Source organism: Lipotes vexillifer, unplaced genomic scaffold (genome assembly GCF_000442215.2).
Source record: "Lipotes vexillifer unplaced genomic scaffold, Lipotes_vexillifer_v1.1 scaffold202, whole genome shotgun sequence".
NCBI lineage: Eukaryota > Metazoa > Chordata > Mammalia > Artiodactyla > Lipotidae > Lipotes > Lipotes vexillifer.
The window spans coordinates 2,902,705-2,930,162 of NW_006777228.1; the positions used below are offsets into that span (position 1 = coordinate 2,902,705).

At 34.2% G+C, this 27,458-nt stretch overlaps 1 protein-coding gene and 1 pseudogene across 1 annotated transcript in view; both read left to right on the top strand.

Moving 5' to 3' along the window:
• The window catches only part of LOC103083018 (protocadherin-15-like), a gene marked incomplete at its 3' end in the record, with an annotated part of 186,896 nt that overhangs the window by 46,674 nt on the left and 112,764 nt on the right, over positions 1–27,458 (top strand). Inside the window, exons 2-3 of the mRNA XM_007450826.1 lie at positions 6,248–6,408; positions 20,467–20,622. Of these exons, the coding sequence (XP_007450888.1) occupies positions 6,248–6,408; positions 20,467–20,622 (317 nt within the window). The remainder of the gene's footprint in view (positions 1–6,247; positions 6,409–20,466; positions 20,623–27,458) is intronic.
• LOC103081921 (myeloid leukemia factor 1-like) lies at positions 10,580–11,609 on the top strand (annotated as a pseudogene).

Sequence of the window (27,458 nt, forward strand, 5' to 3'; positions counted from 1 at the left end):
CTTCAACAAGATAGGCACTAGTATCTCATGTAACATAACCACATAATGTACACATAAATATAACTTCCCATTACCTTTGTCATATTATTTTGATTATAAGCAAGTCATAGGTCCCACCCACACTCAGGGGAAGGGAATCACATAAAACCAGGAGGCAGGCATATGGGGGTACCTTAAGAGTCTGTCTACCATGGAGCCATTTTAGCTTCTGTAAGCTCAGGATCCAGCTTCTTTCTTCAGAATTCTTCCCTCTGCCATGGTGGAAAGAAGGTACAATATTTGTCCCAAGGGATTCTAGGTTAGTATGTTCATTTCTTAAACTGATACTCCAAGTCTGACCTGAAGTTTTATTGGGTTATCCTTAATGTCAACTATCTATTCTCTTTTATGAGTTTTTAGCTATAAGGTCAGAGACTATATCTATATCTATTCTTATGGCTATAATTTAGGAAAATTAGTTCTAAGGTCAGGTAGTTGATAATTACATTGTACTATTCTCCCTGTATCTTTAGAATTGTTTCCATTTTAACCCTTTAAATGTTGTCAGAAAATTGTAGGGCACAACAATCCAAATAATGAATTTATACATCAACTGGATTTTTTTTTTTTTTTTTTTTTTTTTTTTTTTTTTTTCCTTGCGTTATGCGGGCCTCTCACTGTTGTGGCCTCTCCCATTTGCGGAGCACAGGCTCCGGACGTGCAGGCTCAGTGGCCATGGCTCACGGGCCCAGCCGCTCCGCGGCATGTGGGATCCTCCCGAAACGGGGCACGAACCCGCATCTCCTGCATCGGCAGGCGGACTCTCAAGCACTGCGCCACCAGGGAAGCCCCATCAACTGGATTTTTGTGTGAGTTTCCCATGAACTCAAAACAAAACTAACAAGGTTTTTGTAATTTCACATTTTTAAAAAGATTTATTTATTATTTATTTTATTTTTGGCTGCATTGGGTCTTAGTTGTGGCACGCGGGATCTTTGTTGAAGTGTGCAGGATCTTTCATTACGGTGTGTAGGCTCTTTGTTGCAGTGTGTGGGCTTCTCTCTAGTTGTGGCACACAGGCTCCAGGGTTCGTGGGCTCTCTAGTTGTAGGATGTGGGTTCCAGAGCATTTGGGCTCTGTAGTTTGTGGCACGCAGTCTCTCTAGTTGAGGCACGTGAGCTCAGTAGTTGTGGTGTGTGGGCTTAGTTGCCATGTGCCATGTGGTATCTTAGTTCCCTGACCACAGATCGAACCCACGTCCCCTGCATTACCACTGGACCAGGGAAGTCCCCGTAATTTCATATTTAAATTAAAAAGTTTGTGTATTTCCAAGGTGAACGCAAGATATAGGGAAAGGATATCTAAACTGTGAATTAGTAAACCTGGGATTTGGTCTTGGATATGGTTTTATTAGCTATGCCACCTTGGTCAGGTTATTTCAATGCTCGGGATAGGGAAATTTGGAGATACCAGAGGTTTGGCTTCATTTTCCATATATATATGATATATATATATGAGTTGGTAGGTTCTTTTCTAATTCTAAAATTCTGTGATCTTATTTTTATTTGAGCAAATGAATATGCCTTCTACATCAAAATTCATAACATACATACATTTACTTAATATTTTATTTACAACAGAATAGAGATACTAGCAATGGTCTAAATGTCAAGATATTTATATCAATTTCTAAGGAAAAAGTTAAGACTAGAAGGGAAAAAAAATCCCTTTATTCTTAAAGTTTTATACTTGTATGCCTATGCCATACTTGATATATCACCTGTTATGCATCATGAAGTAAAATATAAGTAAATAAAAGGTATTGTTACTTAAGTAATATGAGTGATGTACACTCGAACAAAGCTGCCCATTTTGTAATGGTTTGTTCTTTTGAAGTAAATAAAATATAAATTTTAAAGACTAACATAGTTTTGCAAAGAAGTATGCTTTTAGTTTTTGTAAGTTTTAGTTTCATCACTATTGACTTGATTGGTATCATTTTCCATCTTTAGCAAATATTGTATGTGGCTAATGTATCCCCAGCATTCAAACACAGCCCAATTAATATTGCTATTTTCTTTATGAAGTTGCTGGATACACATATATTTCCTTCCCTTTTACCAAGTAGTTATCTAGATATGATATGAACATAGGCTTAGCTAAAATGTGTAGTTTATATAATTGTAAACCAAGAAGTGTGAAAAATCAAGAAAAGTCCAGGAAAGCTTCAACAAAGATGAGGATTTGAGCATAAGAAGAGTTTTACTTAGTCTGATAATCTTGGAATCTAGATTTTACTCAATAAACAACTACATAATGGCCATGCTTACTGTTTAACCTCACTGAAAAACTATATATTAACTATAATTTCACTTTTTAAAAAACTTTGTTTTAATCAAATAATGTACATTTGGGAGCTTTGTTTATGGTTTCATTTGCAAGGAGTAATATACAAGAAAATGCAACGGATGCTTCTGCCTATATGATGTAGCTGAACATTCTTCTAGTTGACTTAAACTGGGGAAAAATTGTTGGGAGAGATTTTATGCAATTCATATTGGTTATACACCTTTGCATAATTAATTGTTTTCTAGCAAGTAGTGTGTTCTGTGCACAGAGTGATTTTCTTATTTTAATGTTTGGAATGAACTCAGTCAGGTTCTCTTTCGCTGTAGAACTTACTCTTTCAGTCATTGAATTAGGTTAATTAGAAAGGCAATGGACCCCTCTCCTCACTGCCACCTCCATAGCATTTTTAGAAAGTAACCCACTTGTGTTATAACTGCCTATTTAAAGAAGCAAATACAATTTTCAGGAAAATATTAAATATCCAGTTATGATTTAGTTCCTATAATAAACGTGTGTGTGTGTGTGTGTGTGTGTGTGTGTGTGTAGTCCCTAATGGAACCAAATGTGTGCTGGGGATGAGTAAAAAGTGTTCAAGCTAAAGATCACTACTACTATGAATTTGTTGAATAAGATCCTTGCCATCAAATCTAATTTTAGTTTCTATGAGCAAAATCAAAATTGTGTGAAGTTAGAAAGTGGAAAGAGTGGGTCACTCCCTAGTGATAGCAGGGATTGCCTATCAATCCTTGGATGGATTGCCATCACCAGAGACAAAGAATTATCTTTACAAGTTTACCTAGTGTGAGCATTCTCTCCCTACCTTCTAACTTCCCAGAGTGATTACTTTGCATTCAAATCTTTTGGGCCCCTATGAATTCTTCAGATGGCTTGCCACACATGCCTTAGCTTTATGACATGAAGAGTAGACTTGGTGATAGCAGGATTGCCTATCAATCCTTGGATGGATTGCCATCACCAGAGACAAAGAATTATCTTTACAAGTTTACCTAGTGTGAGCATTCTCTCCCTACCTTCTAACTTCCCAGAGTGATTACTTTGCATTCAAATCTTTTGGGCCCCTATGAATTCTTCAGATGGCTTGCCACACATGCCTTAGCTTTATGACATGAAGAGTAGACTTGGTTTGTAAAAACTTTGGGGACATAAAATAAGTCACTTTGCTTTCATTTCAAATGCTTTTGCTTCCAAAATGGAGTTAATATAATTAATATATAATATAAATATATATAATTAATAACATTAACAACAATATACATAATTCACATTTGTCAGTTGCTTATTCTATACCAGGGACTGCAATCAGTACTTCATATGCATTATCTCATTTAGTCATCAGATCAACCCAACAGCTCTTCTTTGATGCAAATTATCTTATACACATTGGTAAATAGGGGAATGGAATTGGTATAAGGAAGCGATTTTATTGATTCATATGTTATTTTACAGTATATTTATGTTTTAACATATTCTGGGCACATTTTTATCATAGTTAAAAATAAATAGCTATGTAAGCAGATCTTAAGAAAAAAGCTGAAGATCTGCAGCACCTTTATTTAATGCAAGTAGAGTTTACATTAGTGGTTATGATTGATAATATGTTAATATGGAGAAGCTGTGGGTACAGATGAAGGAGGTGTGAAATTTTTTTCTGAGTTTAAAACAATAGATTAATGAAGAAAGCTAAATGCTGTATCGAATTTTCAATTTCATTGAAAAAAATCTGCATTTAGAAGCAAATGACCCTCAATACCTACTTCTTGAAGGAAGAAGCACAAACCCCAATATTTAAGGCTGTAAATATTGACTCTGATGCTTGAAGAAAATATCATTAAATACTTAACTGTGCTAGTATTTTGACTGTGACTGTTTCAGCTTTCGTTAGTGCTTTCGATACAAGAATACAAGTTTTTTTTTCAAGTACATACATATGGTGCTATAATCAAAAATACCTCTTCCTTTGTGGTATTGATTTTTGATTTTGTAGAAGAGAGAAATTGAAGGTGAGTAGTTACATAATCTGTCCACTTTCACATGGCTCTTAAATGGTGGATCCAGGATTAGATTCTATCTCTGTCAGTTCCAGGGCCAGCTCTCTTCACTTCTATGACCTGAGTGTCAAACTAAGTGAATTCCTTTTTCCTGATTTCAACCATTGTTTATTATGCCTTCCCTTCATGAACCTGCATAAAGTGTATGTACACTAGAGAAAGACCTGCTATTACTGCTGTTACGCATTATGAGTCAAGGCATAAATGTTAATGTTAGTTGACCTACTTATTATACTTTATTTTTTTCTTAATCAGAAAATATAATCCCCTTTAATTTCTTAATTACATATTGAAAACACAGGCCAAATAATTTTTCAAAGGTTAGTTGTGTGAAGTATTTGTAAAAGAGTGTATACTCAGGCCTAGAACATATTTGTAGACCAGAAAATGCTATCATTGTCTGATCTGTACTTTTGGATGTAATATCTGTAGATTATATATTTACTAGTTGAGTAAAAAAATAGCAAGATCATTTTCACTCATATATTTACATATACGTGTACTAGTATGTGAAAAAGTAGAAGTAAATAATCTGCCATTTAGAATAGTATGTGTGTGAGTGTGTACTTAAACATTATTTAGATATATTGTTATAAAAGAATGGTTCATTTCAACATTCCCTAGTGAGATAAAGCTCATTAGTAATAACATGATAAAGAAATATTATAAATTATTAATATTACTATTATTATTATTATTAACTTGCTGAGAAAATCTTCCAGAGACCCCCCTTTTATTTGTTATTATGCAATGCTATAACATTGAAGCCAATTTTGTGCCTTATGAAAATGCAGCAATACATATTGCATTATTATTCTTCGAGCTAGATTCATATTTATAGATTATCTATATATTCTTGTATGCTATCCTAAGGCAATGAATTTTCTAGATATGTGCCATTTATTCTAATGTCCTTAGGAGAGTACATTTTATTTGCATGGCCACATCTCTTCTTTATGCCATAAGTTTAATAAAATGGATCAGCTGAAAATGATTGCTGTAAGCTATAGTACATTATTGTTTGTTAGAGGGATCATTGCAGCATGGGAAAAAAGAGGGGATTTGAATTGTATCAGTGCTGTTTGCATTCAATTTTTAAAATAGATGGAATCTTTAACAGAGGTGGAGAGATTAGAGATCTCTCGCTTCAGCTCTTACTCAACAAATGTCTACAATTCAGCCCACTGAAAGAATAATAAGAAAGCAAACATTGAAATGTTACATTAAAATAGTATGTTGTTCTAGTTGAGTACCCCAGGCGTGTCTTAGAGAAGAATGGCTTCTATTGTGTATCTGAACACTAGTTTTGTCTTTCACATTAAGATTTATGGTTTATGGATTTGCTCTAAGGTAAAAGATAAAGAAGCAGTTCTCACCATGGGAGTCTCTGCTGCTACTTTATCTCTTCCTTTTTCTTCCTTTCTCTTATTTTCAGGATATCTCTTTTCATATCAGAAGTCTTACTGAGTGAATTGAAGTATCAGCCTCTGTTATTATAGGCTTTCCTTTTGTTCAGGATAAAATTCAGTGATAACTCCTGTGAGAAGTGATGGACAGGGTGGGGAACAGATTCATGCTGTTAAAAGGATGCAAGAAATAGATGATGAGACTCACCAAGTGTTTGAATCTCTCTCCCACCTCATCTCCCAAAAGTATCATTTATAAATAGCATTATAAAGGTATTTTTGCCTTTTTGAAGCAGGACATTTTCTATATCATGATAGATATAAAGTTGAATATCTTCTGTTTTGAAACAAATTTGCAAGTCAGCTGGGGTTTAAGCATATGATCTTTGTTAAAGAATGCATACAGGTAGAATATATTTTCAAGTAACTCTCTTTGGTTTGCAGGTACTATTCTGGTGGATAACATGCTGATCAAAGGGACTGCTGGAGGACCAGAGCCAACCATAGAACTCTCTTTAAAGGACAACGTGGATTACTGGGTATTGTTGGATCCTGTTAAACAAATGCTTTTCCTGAACAGCACGGGCAGAGTTCTGGATAGAGATGTTAGTACATTTTTTTTTTCTTTGTCCCTCTGTTACAACTTTATCATCATTTAAATATCTGCATGTATTTGTTGATATATCAAATTTTTGTTATATAATTTGAGTTTATTTTCTGTGTTCATCAACAAAAACATTTTTTTTAACTCCTTGAAAGAAGAATAAGAAAGAAAGAGGGACCATCTGTGTCTGAGAGAACCATTGTATTTCTCTTCTGACATCCTGGAAGCTTGTCAGACTTCTGAATAAGGAGAGAACAGAGTGCTCAGAATAAAGGGGTGGTAACCTTGGAAAAGCAGGATACGCACAGCCCAATTCGTGGCAGAATTTGAGAGTACAACTACATGTTGGCTTGAGGACAGAAACTTTAGTTGAACTACTAACAGGAGGGTGCTCTTAAGCAGTAAGTGTTCATTGAGAGATGAATGGCAATGTGCTTATAGAGCTGAAAAAAATTAAAAGAAGGTGAGCAGAAGTTTCCTGGCAATGTCCAAGTCCAGTCGCTCTCAGGCAGTATGACCTAAGTATTTAGGTATTAATAATACCTAAATAACCAAAGTTAAATGTCTTCTTTCTGAAAAAGTTAAAAAACTGGAGTAGATTTAAGTAGCTCTGTAATGTAACTTTAGTCTCACTTATTTGCATTCTAGTCTTGAGTGCAGAGAAAAGTGTGTGTATGTATGTGTGTGGGTGTTTTAACCAGTAATTGTACAGGACCTTGGGAAAACTTGAGAAGTACATCTAAACATGCCTACTCCCAAATTTCCACTTTATAAAATCGAAATGTCAGATATTCAACCTAGTGAACCTGAATCATATCACCACAGTGTTCGGGATTTATGATTCACTTTAAATATGTGTGAAGTAGATGATCCCTAATCTATTTCATATCTAAAATTCAGAGTCTTTAAGAGCTTTGTGTTGAGATGGACAGTAATAGGACTCTCCCACCAGCATGGGCTGCCTTGTACACTTGGGGAGGCCCATAATTCAGCTGACTGAGCAGTGGGGACAGATGTGAGAGGAGGATATCAGTGGAGAACAGGAATGAGTCTGTTGGCTCAACCTAGGGGGGAAAATGTCATCCTTGATGCTGTTCCTATCTCCATCATTGCCCTCACTCACTATGTCGTTTCATCATGGCAACATTTTTCACACCCCTCAATTTACAGTTTTGTCTGGGTGGTTAAGAAGGCGTAAAACAGAATAAGGACAGTTGTTATCTTAGAATTTATCTTGCCTTATCTTAATTTATCTTATAATAAGTCTTGCTTTTATGAAAGCAATTTGGATAATAGCACAAACTGGCAAGCTGCAAGAGTCTCCCCAAGCTGTGTTACTCAAAGGCATCCTTCTTTTTTTAAATTACATTATACTATATTATATTACACCTGGTTTCAGGTGTACAGCATTATAGTTCAAAATCTGTTTACACTACAGAGTGATCACCACCACAAATCTAGTTATCATCCATCATCGTATGGTTGACCCCCTTTACTTATTTTTCCCACTCCCCACAAGGCATCCTTTACTAGCTTTAAGTAGGAACACTCATATCCAAGTCCTATGAATTTTATAATGTAACATGTTTGGAGACTTAGAATATTTATCTATTTTAGGCCACTGTCATTTTATATTTTGTTTTCTTTTTTAAAATCACCTATGATTATGATAATTTACTTGTTTACTGGTAAATTACTTTCTTTTTGGAATCAGTTTTTTTTTTCTCAATTTGATATTAAAAAGCACAAGTTCTAGGTCTGATTTATGAGTCAAATGAAAAGATAACCTTCAGTATTCATAAAATGCATTCCATCTCTCCAACCTACAACATGGTTTTAATTTTAATTACTCACCAAAAATCATCTTTACTTTTTAAGATACTTACCTGTTTCCTTGGTATTATTGTTTTTTAATTTCTGATAAGGGCAGCATTTATTGGACATTGGGCAAACTGAAATAGTATCATGGGAATACACTTAAAAATTGATTTGACCTGGGCTTCCCTGGTGGCACAGTGGTTGAGAGTCCGCCTGCCGATGCAGGGAACACGGGTTCGTGCCCCGGTCCGGGAAGATCCCACATGGCGCGGAGCGGCTGGGCCCGTGAGCCATGGCCGTTGAGCCTGCTCGTCCGGAGCCTGTGCTCCGCAATGGGAGAGGCCACAACAGTGAGAGGCCCACGTACCGCAAAAAAAAAAAAAAAAAAAAAAATTGATTTGACCTGAAAGAAATAATTACAAAAATGTGCACACATATCATGTAAAGAACCATCCAGGCTTGTTTTTTAACACAATAATCAAAAATAATTTCCTTTCTATTTAAAATGTTCTTTTGGATTAGAAATGCCATGGTTAAGTTAAACTTGAAAAGATGTTTTATAAATTAAAGTGTTGTCATTGGACACCTACCTGAAATTAGCTAAAGATGCTGGAGAATAGGACACCTAAAGAATAGTAAATGTTAAATGAATATGGCAGAGGGAAATCTGTAAAGAAAAACAAAACAAAACAAAAATATGCTTACATATTTGCAATGTATTTACCAATTGGCAAATCAACTTATTGAAATGACAAAATAGTAAATAAAAGATGTTCTAAACATTTATCTAATTATTTAGATAATTTATTTATAATTGTATATAATTATCTAGATAAATATATAATTATCTAAGTGAATTCAAGCCTGTATAGTTAAAGAACGTCATGACAAAGATCTAACCGTGCCATTTTGTACAAGTACTCTTACAGGGTGGTGGGACTTACAAAACCTGAATTAAAATAGACACAGGACTTGGGCCGGGCCTTCTATGAGTAGGGGCACTTTGCAGCATTTTTTTTTTTTTCCAAATAGAATTTGTGACCATAGAAGGAGTGACAGATAAATAATAAGACATTATGCCTTTATTTTCTTTCCTGGCAGCATTAGTTGAGAAAGGTTGATGAGGAAAATGCTTTCAGTTCAGGGTAAAAAATAATAATGTTAATTAAGAATGCCCTCAATCCAGAAATGCAAAGTGTGAGATTAAATGGTTTCTCTTACAAAATTAAGATGGTGGAGCCCTCACTGACAGAGAAATCAGGAAGAAGAGAGGAAAAGCCAGATAGTAATACCAAACGTAAGATCAAGGCAAGATTAACTAGATAGAGCACATATTTTTAATATAGTATCATTTAAAGTTAGCTGAGTATAGATGCTTTACAGAATTATTGAATGTTAGAGCTGAAAGAAAACAAAGTTTTGCTAATTCAGTATTTTCTTTCATAAACTACTGTGCAGTAGATTTAGAGATAAATATATAGGTAAAGGGCCAGTCTTTAAAATTTAGCACATGTCTATAGTAACATGAGAAAAATGAAGCAAAATAAAACAGAGGAGTGATTTTTCCCCCAAAGTTAAGTGTATTCATTTTATTCTGATATCATCCCCTTTTCACATTTTTAGATTATTTGTTTTAGTTCTGTGAAAAATGCCATGATTATTTTGATAGGGATTGTATCGAATCTGTAGATTGCTTTAGATAGTATGGGCATTTTAACAATATTAATTATTCTAGTCCACAAAAAAAGTATATCTTTCCATTTATTTGTGTCATCTTCCATTTCTTTCATCAACGTCTTAGAGTTCTCAGAGTACAAATCTTTTATCTCCTTGGTTAAATTTATTCCTAGGTATTTATTCTGTTTAATGCAGTTGTAAGTAGGATCGTTTACTTGATTTCTCTTTCTGATAGTTCATAATTAATGTATAGAAATGCAACAGAGTTCTGTATATTAAATTTGTTGTATCCTGAAACCGTACTGAATTTATTTATTAGTTATAGTAATTTTTTGTGAAGTCTTTAGTGTTTTCTACATATAGTATTATGTTATCTGCAAATAGTGACAGTTTTACTTCTTCCCTTCCAATTTGGATATCTTTTATTTATTTATCTCGTCTAATTGCTGGCACTAGGACTTCCAATACTATGTTGAACAAAACTGGTGAGAGTAGCATCCTTGTCTTATTCTTGATCTTAGAGGAAAAGCTTTCAGCTTTTCACCATTGGGTATGATGTTAGCTGTGAGTTTGTCATAAATGGCCATTATTGAACAGGCTGGCTCAGGCTGCGGCCGCGGCAAGTTGCATCGTTTTCCAGTCTGTCCGTGAATGTCGCCACCTGAAACAGAGCCAGGATGTTCAGGATGCTGAGCAGCAGCTTTGAGGATGATCCCTTCTTCTCTGATTCTTTTATGGCACACTGAGAAAGTATGTGACAGATGATGAGAAATTTTTCTGAACCTTTTGGAAGAGACATCTTCAGCATCTCTGATGGTAGAGGAAGAGCTTGTAACCGTACGGGACATGAGGATGGAGAAAACTCCTTGACTTGTACAGATGTCAACCCTCTTCAGTCAATGGACCAAATAATGTTAAATATACGAAACAGTATGCAGGAGTTACAAAGAAACTTTGGTCACTTTTCAGTGGATCCAAATGGACATTTGTTTAGTTCTTCCTCAGTTATGACTTATTCCAAAGTAGGAGATGAACAACCAAAGATTTTCCAGACCTCAACTGAAACTCGCAGGGCTCCAGGAGGAATAAAAGAAAGTAGGAGGGCACTGAGAGATTCTTGAGAGTGGACTAGAAAAAATGGCTGTTGGTCGTCACCTTCATGACCGAACTCATGTCATTAAAAAGTCAAAGAACAGGGCTTCCCTGGTGACGCAGTGGTTGAGAGTCCGCCTACTGATGCAGGGGACACGGGTTCGTGCCCCGGTCCGGGAAGATCCCACATGCCATGGAGCAGCTGGGCTCGTGAGCCATGGCCACTGAGCCTGCGCATCCGGAGCCTGTGCTCTGTAACGGGAGAGGCCACAACAGTGAGAGGCCAGTGTACCCGCAAAAAAAAAAAAGTCAAAGAACAGCAAGACTGGAGATGAAGAGGTCAATCAAGAGTTCATCAATATGAATGAAAGTGATGCTCATGCTTTTGATGACGAGTGGCAAAATGAGATTCTGAAGTACCAACCAAGGAGACAATGGTGCAATCTAGAAAACTCTAGGATGTGAAGCATTGGTCGTGAGAATTCAGGATCCCAAGAACTTAAAAGAAGGGAGAAATTTCATCGAAGTCCAGCCTTTGAACTTGGGAGAAGATCAAATGTTTCTGTGGACAAACTCAACATCAAAGGATCACCTGTGAAAATCAACAAAAAATAAATAGCATTGCATTTGATTTGTTTAGTTTTGGTTGTTTGAACAGAGAAAGTAATGGTGCATAGTAATACACGTAAGACCAGTCGCTTGTTGTTAAATCAATACTATGTTCTTAGCAAAAAAAAAAAAAAAAAAAAATTGGCCATTATGTTGATATATAGTCCCAATCTACCAACTTTGTTGAGAGTCTTTTTTTTTTATCATGAATGGATGTTGAATTTTTTCAAATCCTTTTTTTGTATCTGTTGAGATGATCATATGATTTTTATCCTTCATTTGGTAATATGGTGTATAATTTGGATTGATTTGCAAATATTGAACCATCCTTGCATCCCTGGAATAAATCCCACTTGATCATGATGTATGAACCTTTTAATGTATTGTTGAATTCAGTTTGCTAATATTTTGTTAAGAATTTTTGCACCTATGTTCCTCAGGAATATTGGCCTCTAATTTTCTCTTTTTATAATGTCTTTGTCTGGTTTTGATATCAAGGTGATGCTGGCCTAATAGAATGAGTTTGGAAGCATTCCTTTCATTTGTATTTTGTCTTGGAATAGTTTGAGCAGGATAGGTATTAACTCTTTAAATGTTTGGTAGAATTCCCTTGTGAAGCTTTCTGGTTCTATACTTTTGTTTGTTGGGAGTTTATTGATTATTAGTTTAATTTCATCACTAGTAATTTGTCTGTTCATATTTTCTATTTCTTCCGTATTCAGTCTTGGAAGATTATATGTTTCTAATTTGTTTATATCTTCTAGGTTATCCAGTTTTTGACATAAACTTATCTATAGTAGTCTCTTATCATTGTTTGTATTTCTATGGTATTAGTTGTAAATTCTCCTCTTTCATTTCTAATTTACTTTATTTGGGCCCTCTCTGTTTTTCTCTTGATGAGTCTGGCTAAAGATCAATTTTGGTTTTCTTTTAAAAAAACAGCTCTTAGTTTCATTATTCTTTCTATTGCCTTTTAGTCTCTATTTCATTTATTTCCACTCTGATCTTTATCATTTCCTTTTGTCTAATAATTTTGGGCTTTGTTCTTTTTCTAATTCCTTTAGGTGTAAAACTAGGTTGTTTATTTGATATTTTTCTGTATCAATATAAATTTCCCTCTTAGAACTGTTTTTATTGTGTTCCATAGATTTTGGAAAGTTGTGTTTATATTTTCATTCTTCTCAAGGTATTTTTTAAAATTTCCTCTTTGATTTCTTTGTTGACCCATTGCTTATTTTTTTAGTACCATGTTGTTGTCTCCACATGCTTGTATTTTCTGCAGTTTTCTTCCTGTAATTGATTTCTAGTTTCATACAATTGTTGTGGGAAAATAACTCAATATGATTTCAGTAATATTAAATTTATTGAGACTTGTTTTTTGGCTAGCATGTGATCTATTATGGGGAATGTTCCATGTGGACTTGAAAAGAATAGGTAATTCTGCTCCTTTGGATGGGATGTTCTATTGCTGCCTACCTAGTCCATGTGATACAATGTGTCATTTAAGGTCAGTGTTTCCTTTTTGAATTTCTGTCTGGATGATATCCATTTGATATAAGTGGGGAATTAAAGTCCTCTACTATTATTATATTAGTGTTAATTTATCTATTTATGCCTTTTAATATTTGCTTTATATATTTAGGCACTCTTAGGTATATATATGTTTAAAAATGTTATATCTTCTTATTTAGTTGACCTATTTATCATCATGTAATGCCTTTATTTGTCTTTTGTTATACTCTGTTTTAAATTCTATTAATTTAAAGTCTATAATTATTGTCTCATGAGCAATATTCTCTAATCACTATTGGACATAGGATAATAGTGGTCACAATAAAATCAGTAATTCAAATTGCAATAAAAAAATATAATTCTGGCACAGTCCTGTTATACTTATCTCAAAACTCTGGGCAAACTTAAAAGATTTGAATAGTGAAAAATTGTGTTCATAACAATCCCAACATTTTAAAAAATTTATTGAAGTATAGTATAGTTGATTTACAATGTTGTGTTAATTTCTGTTGTACAGCAAAGTGACTCAGTTATACATATATATATTCTTTTTCATATTCTTTTCCATTCTGGTTTATCACAGGATATTGAATATAGTTCCCTGTGCTGTACAGTCAAACCTCGTTGTTTATCCATCCTTTATATACTAGTTTGCATCTGCTAATCCCAAGCTCCCAATCCTTCCCTCCACCACCCCTCTCTCCCTTGGCAACCACAAGTCTGTTCTCTATGTCTGTGAGTCTGTTTCTGTTTCATAGATATGTTCATTTTTGTTGTACTTTAGATTCCACATTTAAGTGATATCATATGGTATTTGTCTTTCTCTTTCTGACTTACTTTACTTAGTATGATAATTTCTAGGTCCATCCATGTTGCTGCAAATGACATTGTTTCATTCTTTTTAATGGCTGAATAATATTCCATTGTGTATGTGTGTGTGTGTGTGTGTACACACTCACACACACACACACACACAGCATCTTTATCCATTTATCTGTCAATGGACATTTAGGTTGTTTCCATATCTTGGCTGTTGTATATAGTGCTGCTCTGAAAATAGGGGTGCATGTATATTTTAGAATTATAGTTTTGTCTGGATATATGCCTAGGAGTGGGATTGCTAAATCATATGGCAACTCTATTTTTAGTTTTTTGAGGAACCCTCTATACACTTTTCCATAATGACTGCACCAATTTACATTCCCATCAACAGTGTAAGAGGGTTGCCTTTTTTCCACACCCTCTCCAACATTTATTATTTGTAGACTTTTTAATGATACCTGTTCTGACCAGTGTGAGGTGGTACCTCATTGTAGTTTTGGTTTGCATTTCTCTAATAATTAGTGATGCTGAGCATCTTTTTATGTGTCTGCTGGCCATCTGGATGTCTTCTTTGGAGAAATGTCTATTTAGTCTTCTGCCCATTATTCAATTGAGTTGTTTGTTTTTTTGTTGTTGAGTTGTATGATTTATTTGTATATTTTGGAAATTAAGCCCTTGTCTGTCACATTATTTGCAAATATTTTCTCCCGGTCTATAGGTTGCCTTTTCATTTTGTTTATGGTTTCCCTTGCTGTACAGAAGCTTGCAAGTTTGATTAGGTCCCTTCTGTTTATTTTTGCTTTTATTTCTATTGCCTTGGGAGACTGACCTAAGAAAGCAGTGGTACAATTTATGTCAGAGAATCTTTTGCCTATGTTCTCTTCTAGGAGTTTTATAGTGTCATGTCTTATATTTAAGTCTTTAAGCCATTTTCAGTTTATTTTTCTGTATGGTGTGAGGGTGTGTTCTACCTTCATTGATTTACATGTGGCTGTCTAACTTGCCCAACACCACTTGCTAAAGAGACTCTTTTCCCCATTTTATATTCTTGCCTTCTTTGTTGAAGATTAATTGTCCATAGGTGTGTGGGTTTATTTCTGGTCTCTCTATTCTGTTCCATTGATCCATATGTCTGTTTTTGTGTCAGTACCATGCTGTTTTGATTATCGAAGCTTGGTAATATTGTCTGAAGTCTGGGTGGGTTATGCCTCCTGCTTTGTTCTTTTTCCTAAGAATTGCTTTGGCAATTCTGGGTCATTTATGGTTCCATATTAATTTTAGGATTGTTTGTTCCAGTTCTGTGAAAAATGTCATGGGTAATTTCATAGGGATCACAATAAATCTGTAGATTGCTTTGGGTAGTATGGCCATTTTAACTATATTAATTCTTAGAATCCAAGAGCATGGAACATGCTGAATATCTTAACATCTCTTCTTTTGGATTTTAAATTGGTAAATGCACAAAGAGCTTTGACTTTTATTTCCAGGCCAATATCCATTTAACTACTAAGTTTTGTACTTTTATCTCCACGGTATGTCTTGCATTTGCATCTGTCAGTATAACTCCAGGACAAGCCCTCTTAGTTCTCACTTGACTTTGGAAAAATCTCCTAATAGTTCTCCTTACTATATTTCATGATTCAACCTTCTCCAGTTTTAGTGTGTCAAAGCACAGTTATGACCTTATTGGTAGATGAATTCTCAGTGCAAACTGTCCCTTGAGGTTTCCTAGATTCAAGCTGCAGCCTCTTTTCCTTTTATTTAGAAACATATATTCTCTAATCTAGGAAAACTGAAATAATTGCTGTTCCCTCAACATAATCTAACTTTTTCTTATCATGCCTACCCTGATACTCTTTTCAACCTATACTTTGAAATTACCTTTATCCATTACCATCAGTTAAATGTTATCTACTACCAAAACATGTCTTAAATTTCTACTCTCTACATAAAATATTTCCTAATAGTAACGCTGGTACATAATTTCTTACTCCAAACTCCAAAGACTTCAAAACTCTTTTTTTTGGGGAGGGGGGTGTGTGCCATGCAGCTTGTAGGATCTTAGTTCTCCAACCAGGGATTGAATTCAGGCCCCGGCAGTGAAGGCACCAAGTCCTAACCACTGGACTGCCAGGGAATTCCTTCAGAACTCTTTTTTGACTCACATTATAGTTATCTATATTCATCTCGTATCAGTTTTACAGGATTTGCTTAATGTAAAAGGACTGTGTCATATTAATCCCAACCCATGTTGAACTTTGCATAAAATAAGTACAATTAAATAAACTTAGTGTCCTTAATAACTGATTGTGAAAAACCTACACATTTCTAAATATTACATATACCTAACAATATTTTCAAATCCGTACTTTCTTCTTTAGGCAACTTCTTTAAATATACCATTGATTTTGAAAGTTTAATTTATGAAGTACACTTATAACTCTGGCCAGCCATTTATGTTAACTTTTGTTTCATTGTTTAAAAAGTATTTCTACAACACACTGGGTCTTATTTCTTTTCACTGTCCTCCAGTTTATTTTTAAAGTAATGAAGGCTTTTTATTTTGTAAAAATAGTATTTATATAGGAAGAAAAATCATGATAAAAAACTATCATTCCTGTGAGGAGTGAATAACATTTGCCTTTGCTTTATGAAAAATAAAATCAGTTCTTATTCAGGTTTGCTAAACATTTATTTATTAAGCAATCCAAATAATGTAGCTTCTAGAAAAAACTCAGTTCTCCTTAGACTGAATATGTATGCTATAATCTACACTGTTCGCATCAATAAATTATTTATAAAAGCTTCACTTTGCATGTTGCAACTTAAGTGATTGAAAAATGTAATAAATGTTTTTCAAGTTAAAAAATTCATACATATTTATTGGAAAAAATTCTTCACTTACTTTTTACTCTTGGCCTTACTTTTCAAAGATAACCTTCATCAACTGTTCGTACATATCATTCCTGAACTTTATCTATGTATGTCAAAATGTATTCACACATGTGTACTAACATACAGATATGCAAATATACATTGTGTATTATGCTGAACAATTGTTTTTAAATTTGTACAATAGTTTGCATGTCTAGGTATATATGAATGGTAATCACCCTAAATAATTACTCCCAAACAGTTTATACACAGCATTTTTTTTCTGATTTGTTTCATGAATGAAGCAATTTAAGAGAATCAGAGTAGAATTGCCATGACTTATTTTTGCCACCCAGTTATTAAAAATAAACCAAAACTTCCCTAACACATTCCTAAGCATTTTGGATTCCCTAAACTCTCACTAATAGACTTGGTGGAACTGTCTTTGGTATATTTATGACCTTCTTACAGAGCAGAATAGATTCTATTCCAATGTGAGATTACAGTGAATGCTGTATATTAGCCACAGGGAATTCTTGCCTTCATTGTGATCCATTATGGTTGGAATTTATTGCAAGCTAAGTTCTATCCATGCTACTAACAGTTGCATAGGGGACTAAAGTTGACAGTGACAAGCGTTCCAGGTGACCTGGTTATATCTAATCTGTGGGCACTTAGTGTGACTAAGTGGCGCTGAGTCGCAGCACACTACATCTGATCCTCTACTTAACAAAGATTGTGACCTTGCTGTCCCATGCTAACACTTACTATAGAATTAGAAGTTGATATGGAATGGTTTTGTAGGTCTCTCTCACAATATTTATAAGATAAATAACTTTAGAAGAACATAAATTGTCACCTGATTGTCTTTGAGAGGTGTGCCAAGGGCTAATAGTACAAGTATTTATTGTTTTTTACTTTACAATTGAAATATGCAGTACTTTTCTTAAAAAGCCTATTAAAGCAAAGACTTTAAAACTGGTAGTAAAAATGGAGGTCATATAATTTAAATTCTTTCCAGAATATTTCTAAGACCTAGTCTTTTTAAGTTATCTTTTAGTCTCAAGCTTGCAGATTTTCAGTGATGGGGCTTAATTTTTTGGATAGTCCATTCTATTCTGACCCACTTTGGATTAATAGAAAATCTCTACTTATATTGAAAACATATGCTTTGTAATACTTTTTATTTATTGTTCTTATTTCTATTCTCTGAGACTACAATGAATAAACTAATTTATCTTTTCATAACAACCATTCAGATGTCTGATGAATCTTGTGATTTTTCGTTTAAACATCTCAAATTTTATCACACATTCTCAGGATGATTAGACCTCACTTCCAATTTGCCCATAAAATGGTGCTTATTGTAATCCACCTGTCTCTTCATCTATTATTAATGCATATGAAGTAGTTTGTGTTATTATTCTAGTAGTCCATTTACAGTGTTGGCATGTAAACTCATCTTTACATGCCAACTCAAAATTTTTTAAAACTCAAAATTTTACAATTATATTTTCATATTAATGTTTGTAGCCACTTCTTACTATATTTGGGCAATTAACTTTTTTTCTACTACAAATAAGATTGTTTAAATTTATTATTGTAAAAGTGTAGATTTTTGATACTTATTATTCTGATAAAATGATCCTGAACCTTGTCTTTTATCATTAAATGTAGTATATATCCTTCTGAACTTTGTAGCATTCACAGATTTTACACACATGGCTTTAATACATTTATATATGTCAGTGATTAAAAGTGAGTTGGGGAAGACATTAGAACTCAGATCTGTATGGTACTTCACTAGAGACCTTCCTCCATATGATAATGATGGTTCAAGTTATTCTTTCTAGATACAAGTATTCAGCCAGGTACAATACAATTCGATTGCATTTCTCTTTATTGGCCATAAAAATATCTTGATATTAAACAGTGTTTTCTTCAGATTAGGTATAGTTTCTACAACATTCTACTCATTAGAAATGTGACATTTTTAATGAACCTACCCTAAGTTCCAGTAATCATTGCTGTATCTTTAAATTGGTTTTAATCCAAATATTTAATAATTTGTTTTATAATTCAAGATTGTCAGTTTGTATTTTTTTAGATTCATGTTTTTTTACTTTTTTGGAGATTTAGCTTTTTATAAGTAAAAAATAGTTTACATCTGTTATGTGTTAATATGTGCCTAGCACAGGGTAAGCTCATATAATACTTAAGATGATTATGTCATGTCAGTGTTTAGTATTATCCCCATTTTTAGAAATGAATAAACTAAGCACAGAGAGAGTTTGCATCTAGATCATACAATTAGTAGGTTATGGAACTGAGGCTAGAAGCACAGCAGTACAACTCGGGTAGTACTCAGTCATCTGTTCTAGACACAGTGCTAGTTACTGGGTAGAGAGATTTAGTCATGACCAAAATAACACCCCGGGCTTTATGAAGCTTCCAGTATAGTAAAGGGAGACAAACTCAAACAAATATATAAAATGTGTAATATGCCATGTGATGCGTGAGAAATGCAGTAAAAACAGTAAATAAATAGGGGGAAAGTTGAAAGGACAGAGCAGACTGGAGACATGGCATTCTAAACAGGGTGGTCAGAATAGATCATACTGATAGAATTATATGTAAAGAAAATTTTATAAACTCAAAATTATTTTAAAAATCACAAAAAAATATTCTGTGGTGTTAAACACTTTAACTCTAGAGTCAGAGATGTGTGTATCCCACTTCTGCAAGCCCTTCTTCATAGCACCTGAGTAATAAATGCCCCCTTGATGACAATTCTCCGCTTATAAGAATTTATCATAAAAAATAATTAAAGTTAGCACATATTTATGTACAGTATGTTTACCAAGGTATAAACATTTTGCTTGTAATGACAAAAATTGACAATAATAAACATCTCATTATAAGTTTTTACTTAGACCAACTGTGCTATAGACTTATGATGGAATACAAAATATAGCTTCATAGTAGTATGCATCAAAGTGCTATAGAAAATCTGTATTTGCAAACATGGGATGATATTCACGTGTGTGTGTGTGTGTGTGTGTGTATGTGTGTGTGTGTGTATAAAACAGATGTATATTTGGAAAGAGGGAAAGATTAGCAAAATAAACATCTAACTATAGAATTAGGAAGTTTGATTGGGTTGTGATGGATTCTCTTCTTTTGGTTATCTATATTTTATTTATTATCAGATATGAACATTTAATATTTTAGCAAAAATATAGATTTAAACATGATATACCATGTTATACAATCTCTCTATCCTATGTATATTATCATTAATACATTGTTTTTATAAATTAGAAGTTTATATCATTGCTTCTTTGACTTTTGGAAGGACAAAATTTTTGGCATCCCATCAAATATCAGACATTAATTTTGTGATTGTGTTCATCACCAGTTTTCTAATTATGAACATAATACTACCTCAGACCCTATATTTTGAAAATTAAGCAATGAAATAATCATGATTGTCTTCACTTTTCCTTAAAATAAGGCAAAATGGATCAATTTTTATAGATTACTATCATTTAAAAGTGAATAAACATAGAAGATTTTATTAAACAAATACTTTGACAGTAATGAGATGCTTCAGTTTCAATTATTTTTTTAAAAAGATGCAATTTCTGTGTTGCAGCCTCCAATGAACATACACTCCATCGTGGTACAGGTTCAGTGCGTCAACAAAAAAGTGGGTACTGTTATCTACCATGAAGTTAGAATCGTGGTGAGAGACAGAAATGACAACTCACCCACATTCAAGCATGAAAGCTACTATGCCACAGTGAATGAGGTCAGTTTCTATCCACTACTCTCTGCTTCCTTTTTATTGATATATGTAATTGACTGTATATTTTAAATATTTTGAAATTATTCCTCTATAATAACAATCTTAACTGTTTAAAAATATCAAGAAAACATTTTAAAAAATAGTGCTTTAGAAGAAATAAGGTCTGAGTGACTTCTGATACGATTTCAGGAATTCACTTTGCTACAGGAAAAAAATTGCTTTATTTATAATAATGGTCACAATGTTGGCATTTTTTAATCATCTTCAACAACTTAATGCCTGAATCTAAATACATACATGCTTACTGAGGCTCAACAGGTGCTATTTATTCTCATTGTAAAATGAGACAGATTTTTGTTTTGTATCTCTGAGGTGGTAGCAGTAATTCAATACTAGAAGAAAATATGTATTTGAGATTTTATTAATTTAAAGTTATTTTCTCAATTTTAAAATCAAGTTCTGGCATATTAAAAATATTTTAATATAAATCAAAGCTAAATTCTTATAAGAAAAGCCTTATCAAACTATTTAAAAATATTTTTAAAGTAGTATTATTGATTTTATTAGAACATGCTTTTTTGTTGTTTCTTGTTTTACTTTGTTTTGTTTTCCCTTTGAACCAAAATCCATGGGCCAAGAACTCTTTTTATGTTATTTTTTAAAAATAGTGCTTACTCTATTAATTTTTTGTAGAAAAAATATAAAATATTATAAAAAATTATAAAATATTTCTGAAGTATCTCTAATATCATCTATTATGTGTACTTTAGACACAAAAAATGAACTATATTTTTAATAGCCTATACTTTAGCAAATCATGTTTACCTCCATGTCTTTTTTTTTTAATCTTAAAAAAATATGTACCTACTTTATAGGAGGAAATCAGTATAATTTAGGTATTAAACACAGCATTGGGCCTATAACTTCTGCATGCTTTTTGAAATTATTTAAAATGTATCTTATTTACCTCAACATTCTTCTATTCACTAAAAATTGAAGAAATGATGTTTCCTGTAATCTGAGACTTTCTAGATTGTATTACTAAAAACAAAATAATAAATAAAAGAAATAAAAGCTTTTTAAAGTTTAACAGGCGAAATTACTTGTTAGTTAATGCTCGACCTTTTTGAGCTAACTTTTACTTAATAGGCTTCTGCTAAAACAGACAAATGCTAATTAATGTAATTAATCATGTTACATGATTAATTATTTTAGCATCTAAAGTATACTTTTTGAATGAGATTTTGCTTTTTTTGTTTGAGTGCTAGCTTTGAGTATAAGCTAATAGATGAGTTATCTTAGGCAACATATCTAATTTTAAAATCCATTCCTGTACCATGTTTAACTGTTGTTGGATACATGTCTTTAGTTCATTTTTCATAAAGAAATTTATAATGTTCAATTTGAATTCAAAGTATCCTATGTAATTTGACTACTTCCACTCCCCCTCCAATTTTTTTCAGCACCTTGCTGAAAACTAACCTTTTCAAATACTATTTTAATTGTGTCACTCTCCTATTCAAAAATTGTGTAATTTCTCATTATTATCAGGAAAAATGTCATCTATCTCCACTGGCTGATTTTCAAGCCCTTCCATAATCTGACCTTTTGTCAATGTATTCCTAACTTCAATTTCTCTCTGATATGGCCTCATTCTGTTCAGATTAACTTCCTCATGTTTTACAAATATATTCATTTCTTTGGCTTTGCTCACACTGTACAGTTTACTTAGAATGGAATCTTCCCTACCTTGCAAGTCTCCAAGTTTTATTCATCTTTTAAAATTTAACACATGATCTATTTCCATTTCTTATTTCTATACTCATCCCCAGCTATACACGTTGATCAATCTTTAGTTTCTCCAGACTCTAAACTCCTATGTCATCTGGATAAATGTTAGAATGATACAATTTATATAAACATTAAACATTTTATCTTAAACATTATTTGTAGAGGCAAGATTTCTTTACAAAGCTGCCTAATTATGGTTTTCTCTCAATGCATTTCCTAAAGACAACTGAGGCAATCCTATCCCACTGTTACTATGGTCATATATTCTATGGTTTGATTATGTAGAATGTGTGTAATTGATGATATTTTTCTCCATTGATTTTGCTCATACTCTCTCATATCTATTTTCTTATAAAGAGTCCAAAGTTTATTTAAACATCAAAATATAATTATAAGAAAAAATGAAATTTAGCTATTTTTCTCATCCTTCATTTATCTGAGTAGTTCTTAGTTTAATTGGGTTGAATGGGTTTATCTTTATATCTATATCCACATCTCTCCACTGGGAAAATACATTGCAATTTTATATATACCCATATGTATATATGTGTATGTATATATATATATGTGTGTGTGTGTATATATACTATGTATGTCTGTGTATATATATATATATATATATATATATATATATATATATACACACACAATGCAACTACAGTGCTGCCTGTAAAATAAAATTAAGTAAAATACATTTTACTCTGTGCAAGATTGCAAGATATTTTCCATGCTATTTCTTCTTTTAGTATAAGGCATACAGTTAATGCAGTTAAGACTAGAAAGATCTAAATGCTTTTCCGAAAAAAAAAATCATTCAGGGTTTAAGAGATTGTTGGTGTCAAAATATTTTACACTTCATCAGAATGCAAAAGATAGGTACAAAGTCATCATCACAGATTTATAAAAGAAGCTTCTAAAATTAAAGTCCTGATTAGTCACTCTCCTTATTAACTGTGAGAAAACCAAGACCTGGAGCAGCACATGAATTGGCTACCAAGGTTTACAATTCTTTGTTTGTGAGACATAAAGCCTTGCAAGTATTTTTTTTTCTCTCTGGGTAATTGGAGACTCTCAATTAGTTTTGGATAATTGTATCATTAAGTAATTAGTCTTGTTGGTTCGAAGAACAAATTGCAAAGTCTAATTGCTGCTGATTATTCTTAAGTAATTTTTGGAAGATAAATATTTTCTGGCAGTGATGTCTTTGATAACACATGCATCCCATTTCAAAAAATTCCTTTTGACATAATAAAAAGTAAACAAGGGCAAGTCAAGGCAGACGTAGTGTTTTCTTGCGCCTGTGAAGAATTAATCTCAGGATAATATAGAGGTTATATTTGTCCTGGTCTTTAATGATCTCATTACAGATGGGCAAGTTTTTTAGTCAATATTAATTTGTTCTTTTTGTCACCTTGAATATCACACTAAATGTACTTTGCTGCTGTGACATGATGTGATTTATTGGAGATAATTTGTTGGGACTTTCTGAAAGAATGTTTCCTTGCATTTCTCTTGACAGGTAGATGGTTTATAGTCAGAAAGAAAGAAAGAGAGAAAGAAAGGAAGGAAGGGAGGAAGGAACCATATATTGTGTAGTAATGTAGTATTTACTGTTGAAAAAATTTGCATGTAAGTGGACCTGTACCATTCAAACACATGCTGTTTAAGGGTCAAGGGTATATATAAAAATTCTGAACTCTATTTCTTTGTTACTGGAAACCTGGAGAAATAGAGTTCAGATGTAATTATAAGGTTGGACTCAAGGAAATTGCCAATGTTCAACTATTTTTAATGTATAAAAATGGCAATTGAATAATATTCTGTAAATAAAAAAACTGTCTTAAATAAAATTTCATGCCACTGTATTATGGTAATGTTTCTATTTTGGCCTTATACTAATCAAAAATACATACTTCATGTCTGTTTTCAGCACTGTTGTCTCCTGATGGTGTTTTGAATTTGTTTGGTGAACTGTTTCTACTATCACTTAAGTTTTGTTTAACTTAGTAGACTTTATTTTCATGGATTGCTACTGACTTAAATATAAGGAGTTCTGTATAACAAGCTTAAATTAAGAAAGGATTAGGGCTTCCCTGGTGGCGCAGTGGTTGAGAGTCCACCTGCTGATGCAGGGGACACGGGGTCGTGCCCTGGTCCAGGAAGATCCCACATGCTGTGGAGCGGCTGGGCTCGTCAGCCATGGCCACTGAGCCTGCGCGTCCGGAGCCTATGCTGCGCAACGGGAGAGGCCACAACAGTGAGAGGCCTGCATGCCGCAAAAAAAAAAAAAAAAAAAAAAGAAAGGATTGAATGGCAGGAGATGAAACTGAAGAACAAGTTGGGGTCAGATCCTGAAAGGCACCGTCAGTTATAAAGAGGAGCTTTAGGCAATAAGGGACCAGTAAATGGCTTAGAATATAAGTGATTTCAGATTTGCCAATTTATGATATCATTCCCACAGCTGGATGGAGAATTTTTTGAAGAGGTGAGCTGAAAAGAGATGCAAGGTAAAAATCTTGTACTGCATAAAAATGGAAAAAGAGGGTGTATAGGAAGGATATTAGGTGGATAAATTCATGAGAAAAGATGACCTGTTAATTGCAAGAGGGTAAAGGAGAAAAGTGTAGACACTATATATTGTTTAGATTACCTTTGAGGTTCTGGCTTAAAATATAGCAGAATCTTACTGAGAGAATATATTAGAGAAGAACACTTTTGGGAAGATTTGCAATCTGAGGAGAATCACTTGTTGCAACCCAGCATGGAATGTCTTTAGATCTCCAGTAGTCCATGTCGAATAGACATAAAGGTTTGTGAACCACAGTGAGTAAACCTAAATTAAGATTGCCTAAGTGAGGTGTTTTGCTTTGTTTGTTTGTTTTTGATTTTGCAGAAAATGACAGATAGTAGATATCAATAAAAATCAAAGTAGTACAAGAATGAGGGGGTATTGATGCAAAAGATATATATATATATATCTTGTTTTAAGTATATAACTTTACATGATATATCTTTATATATCATGTAAAGATATATACTTAAAGCATAAGAACACTAATTATAAACCAGGAGATAACCGACAAATACAGTCTAATGTTTTTGTTGCCTAGAACATGAATGAAATAATGAATAATATACATATTAATCAAACAAAATAAAGAAAGGGAACAAACAAAAAAGAACATAGAATAGGTAGGAAAAATATGAACACTTACTAAGAGTGTTCAAAATAAAAGTATTCATCTTGTACAAAACTTACATTAAAAGTAAAGGGGAAAATACTCAAATTGTAAAACAAAGTTTTCAGACTAGATTAAAAAATAATGTCAAGGATTGGTTCAAGATGGCAGAGTAGAAGGATATGCTATTACTCCCTCTTTCGAGAACAACAAAATCACAACTAATTGCTGAACAATCATTGACAGGAAGGCACTGGAACTCACCAAAAAAGATACCCCACATCCAAAGACAAAGGAGAAGCAAAAATGGGATGGTAAGAGGGGCGCAATCACAATAAATTCAAATCCCATAACTGCTGGGTGGGTGACTCACAAGCTGGAGAACACTTATACCACAGAAGTCCACCCACTGGAGTGAAGGTTCTGAGACCCACGTCAGGCTTCCCAACCTGGGGGTCCGGCAACAGGAGGAGGAATTCCTAGAGAATCAGACTTTGAAGGCTAGCGGGATTTGATTGCAGGACATTGACAAGACTGGGGGAAACAGAGACTCTACTATTTGAGGGCACACACAAAGTAGTGTGTGCAGTGGGACCCAGGGGAAGGAGCAGTGATGCCAAAGGAGACTGAACCAGACCTACCTGCTAGTATTGGAGGGCAGGGGGTGGCTGTGCCTCACCATGAGGAAAAGGACGCTGACAGCAGAAGTTCTAGGAAGTACTCCTCCCAGAGCCCGCCATTAGCCCCACCAAAGAGACCGGGTAGGCTCCAATGTTGGGTCGCCTCAGGCCAAACAACCAACGGGGGGTAACCCAGCACCCCCCCATCAGTAGACAAGTGGATTAAAGTTTTACTGAGCTCTTTCCACCAGAGCAACAGCCAAATCTGCCCACCACCAGTCCCTCCCATCAGGAAACTTGCACAAGTCTCTTAGATAGCCTCACCCACCAGAGGGCAGATAGCAGAAGCAAGAAGAACTACAATCCTGCAGCCTGTGGAACAAACACCACATTCACAGAAAGAGGGACAAGGAGAAAAGGCAGAGGGCTATGTACCAAATGAAGGAACAAGATAAAACCCCAGAAAAACAACTAAATGAAGTGGAGATAGGCAAGCTCCCAGAAATAGAATTCAGAATAATGATAGTGAAGATGATCCAGAACCTCGGAGGAAGGAGGCAAAGATTGAGAAGATGCAAGAAATGTTTAACAAAGATCTAGAAGAATTAAAGAACAAACAACAGAGATAGGGGTTCCCTGGTGGCACAGTGGTTGAGAGTCCGCCTGCCGATGCAGGGGATGCGGGTTCGTGCCCTGGTCCGGGGAGATCCCGCATGCCGTGGAGCAGCTGGGCCCGTGAGCCATGGCCGCTGAGCCTGCACGTCTAGAGCCTGTGCTCCGCAACGGGAGAGGCCACAACAGTGAGAGGCCCATGTACCACTAAAAAAAAAAAACAAAACAAGAAAAATCTCAAATAACAATCTAACTTTACACCTAAAGGAACTAGAAAAAAAAGAACAAACAAAACCCAAAGTTAGCAGAAGGAAAGATATCATAAAGGTCAGAGCAGAAATAAATGAAATAGTAAGAAAGAAAACAGTAGCAAAGATCAATAAAACTAAAAGCTGGTTCTTTGAGAAGATAAACAAAATTGATAAACCATTAGCCAGAGTCATCAAGAAAAAGAGGGAGAGGACTCAATAAAATTATAAATGAGGGCTTCCCAGGTGGCGCAGTGGTTGAGAGTCCACCTGCCGATGCGGGGGACGCAGGTTCGTGCCCCGGTCCAGGAGGATCCCACATGCTGCGGAGCGGCTGGGCCCATGAGCCATGGCCGCTGGGCCTGCGCGTCCGGAGCCTGTGCTCCGCA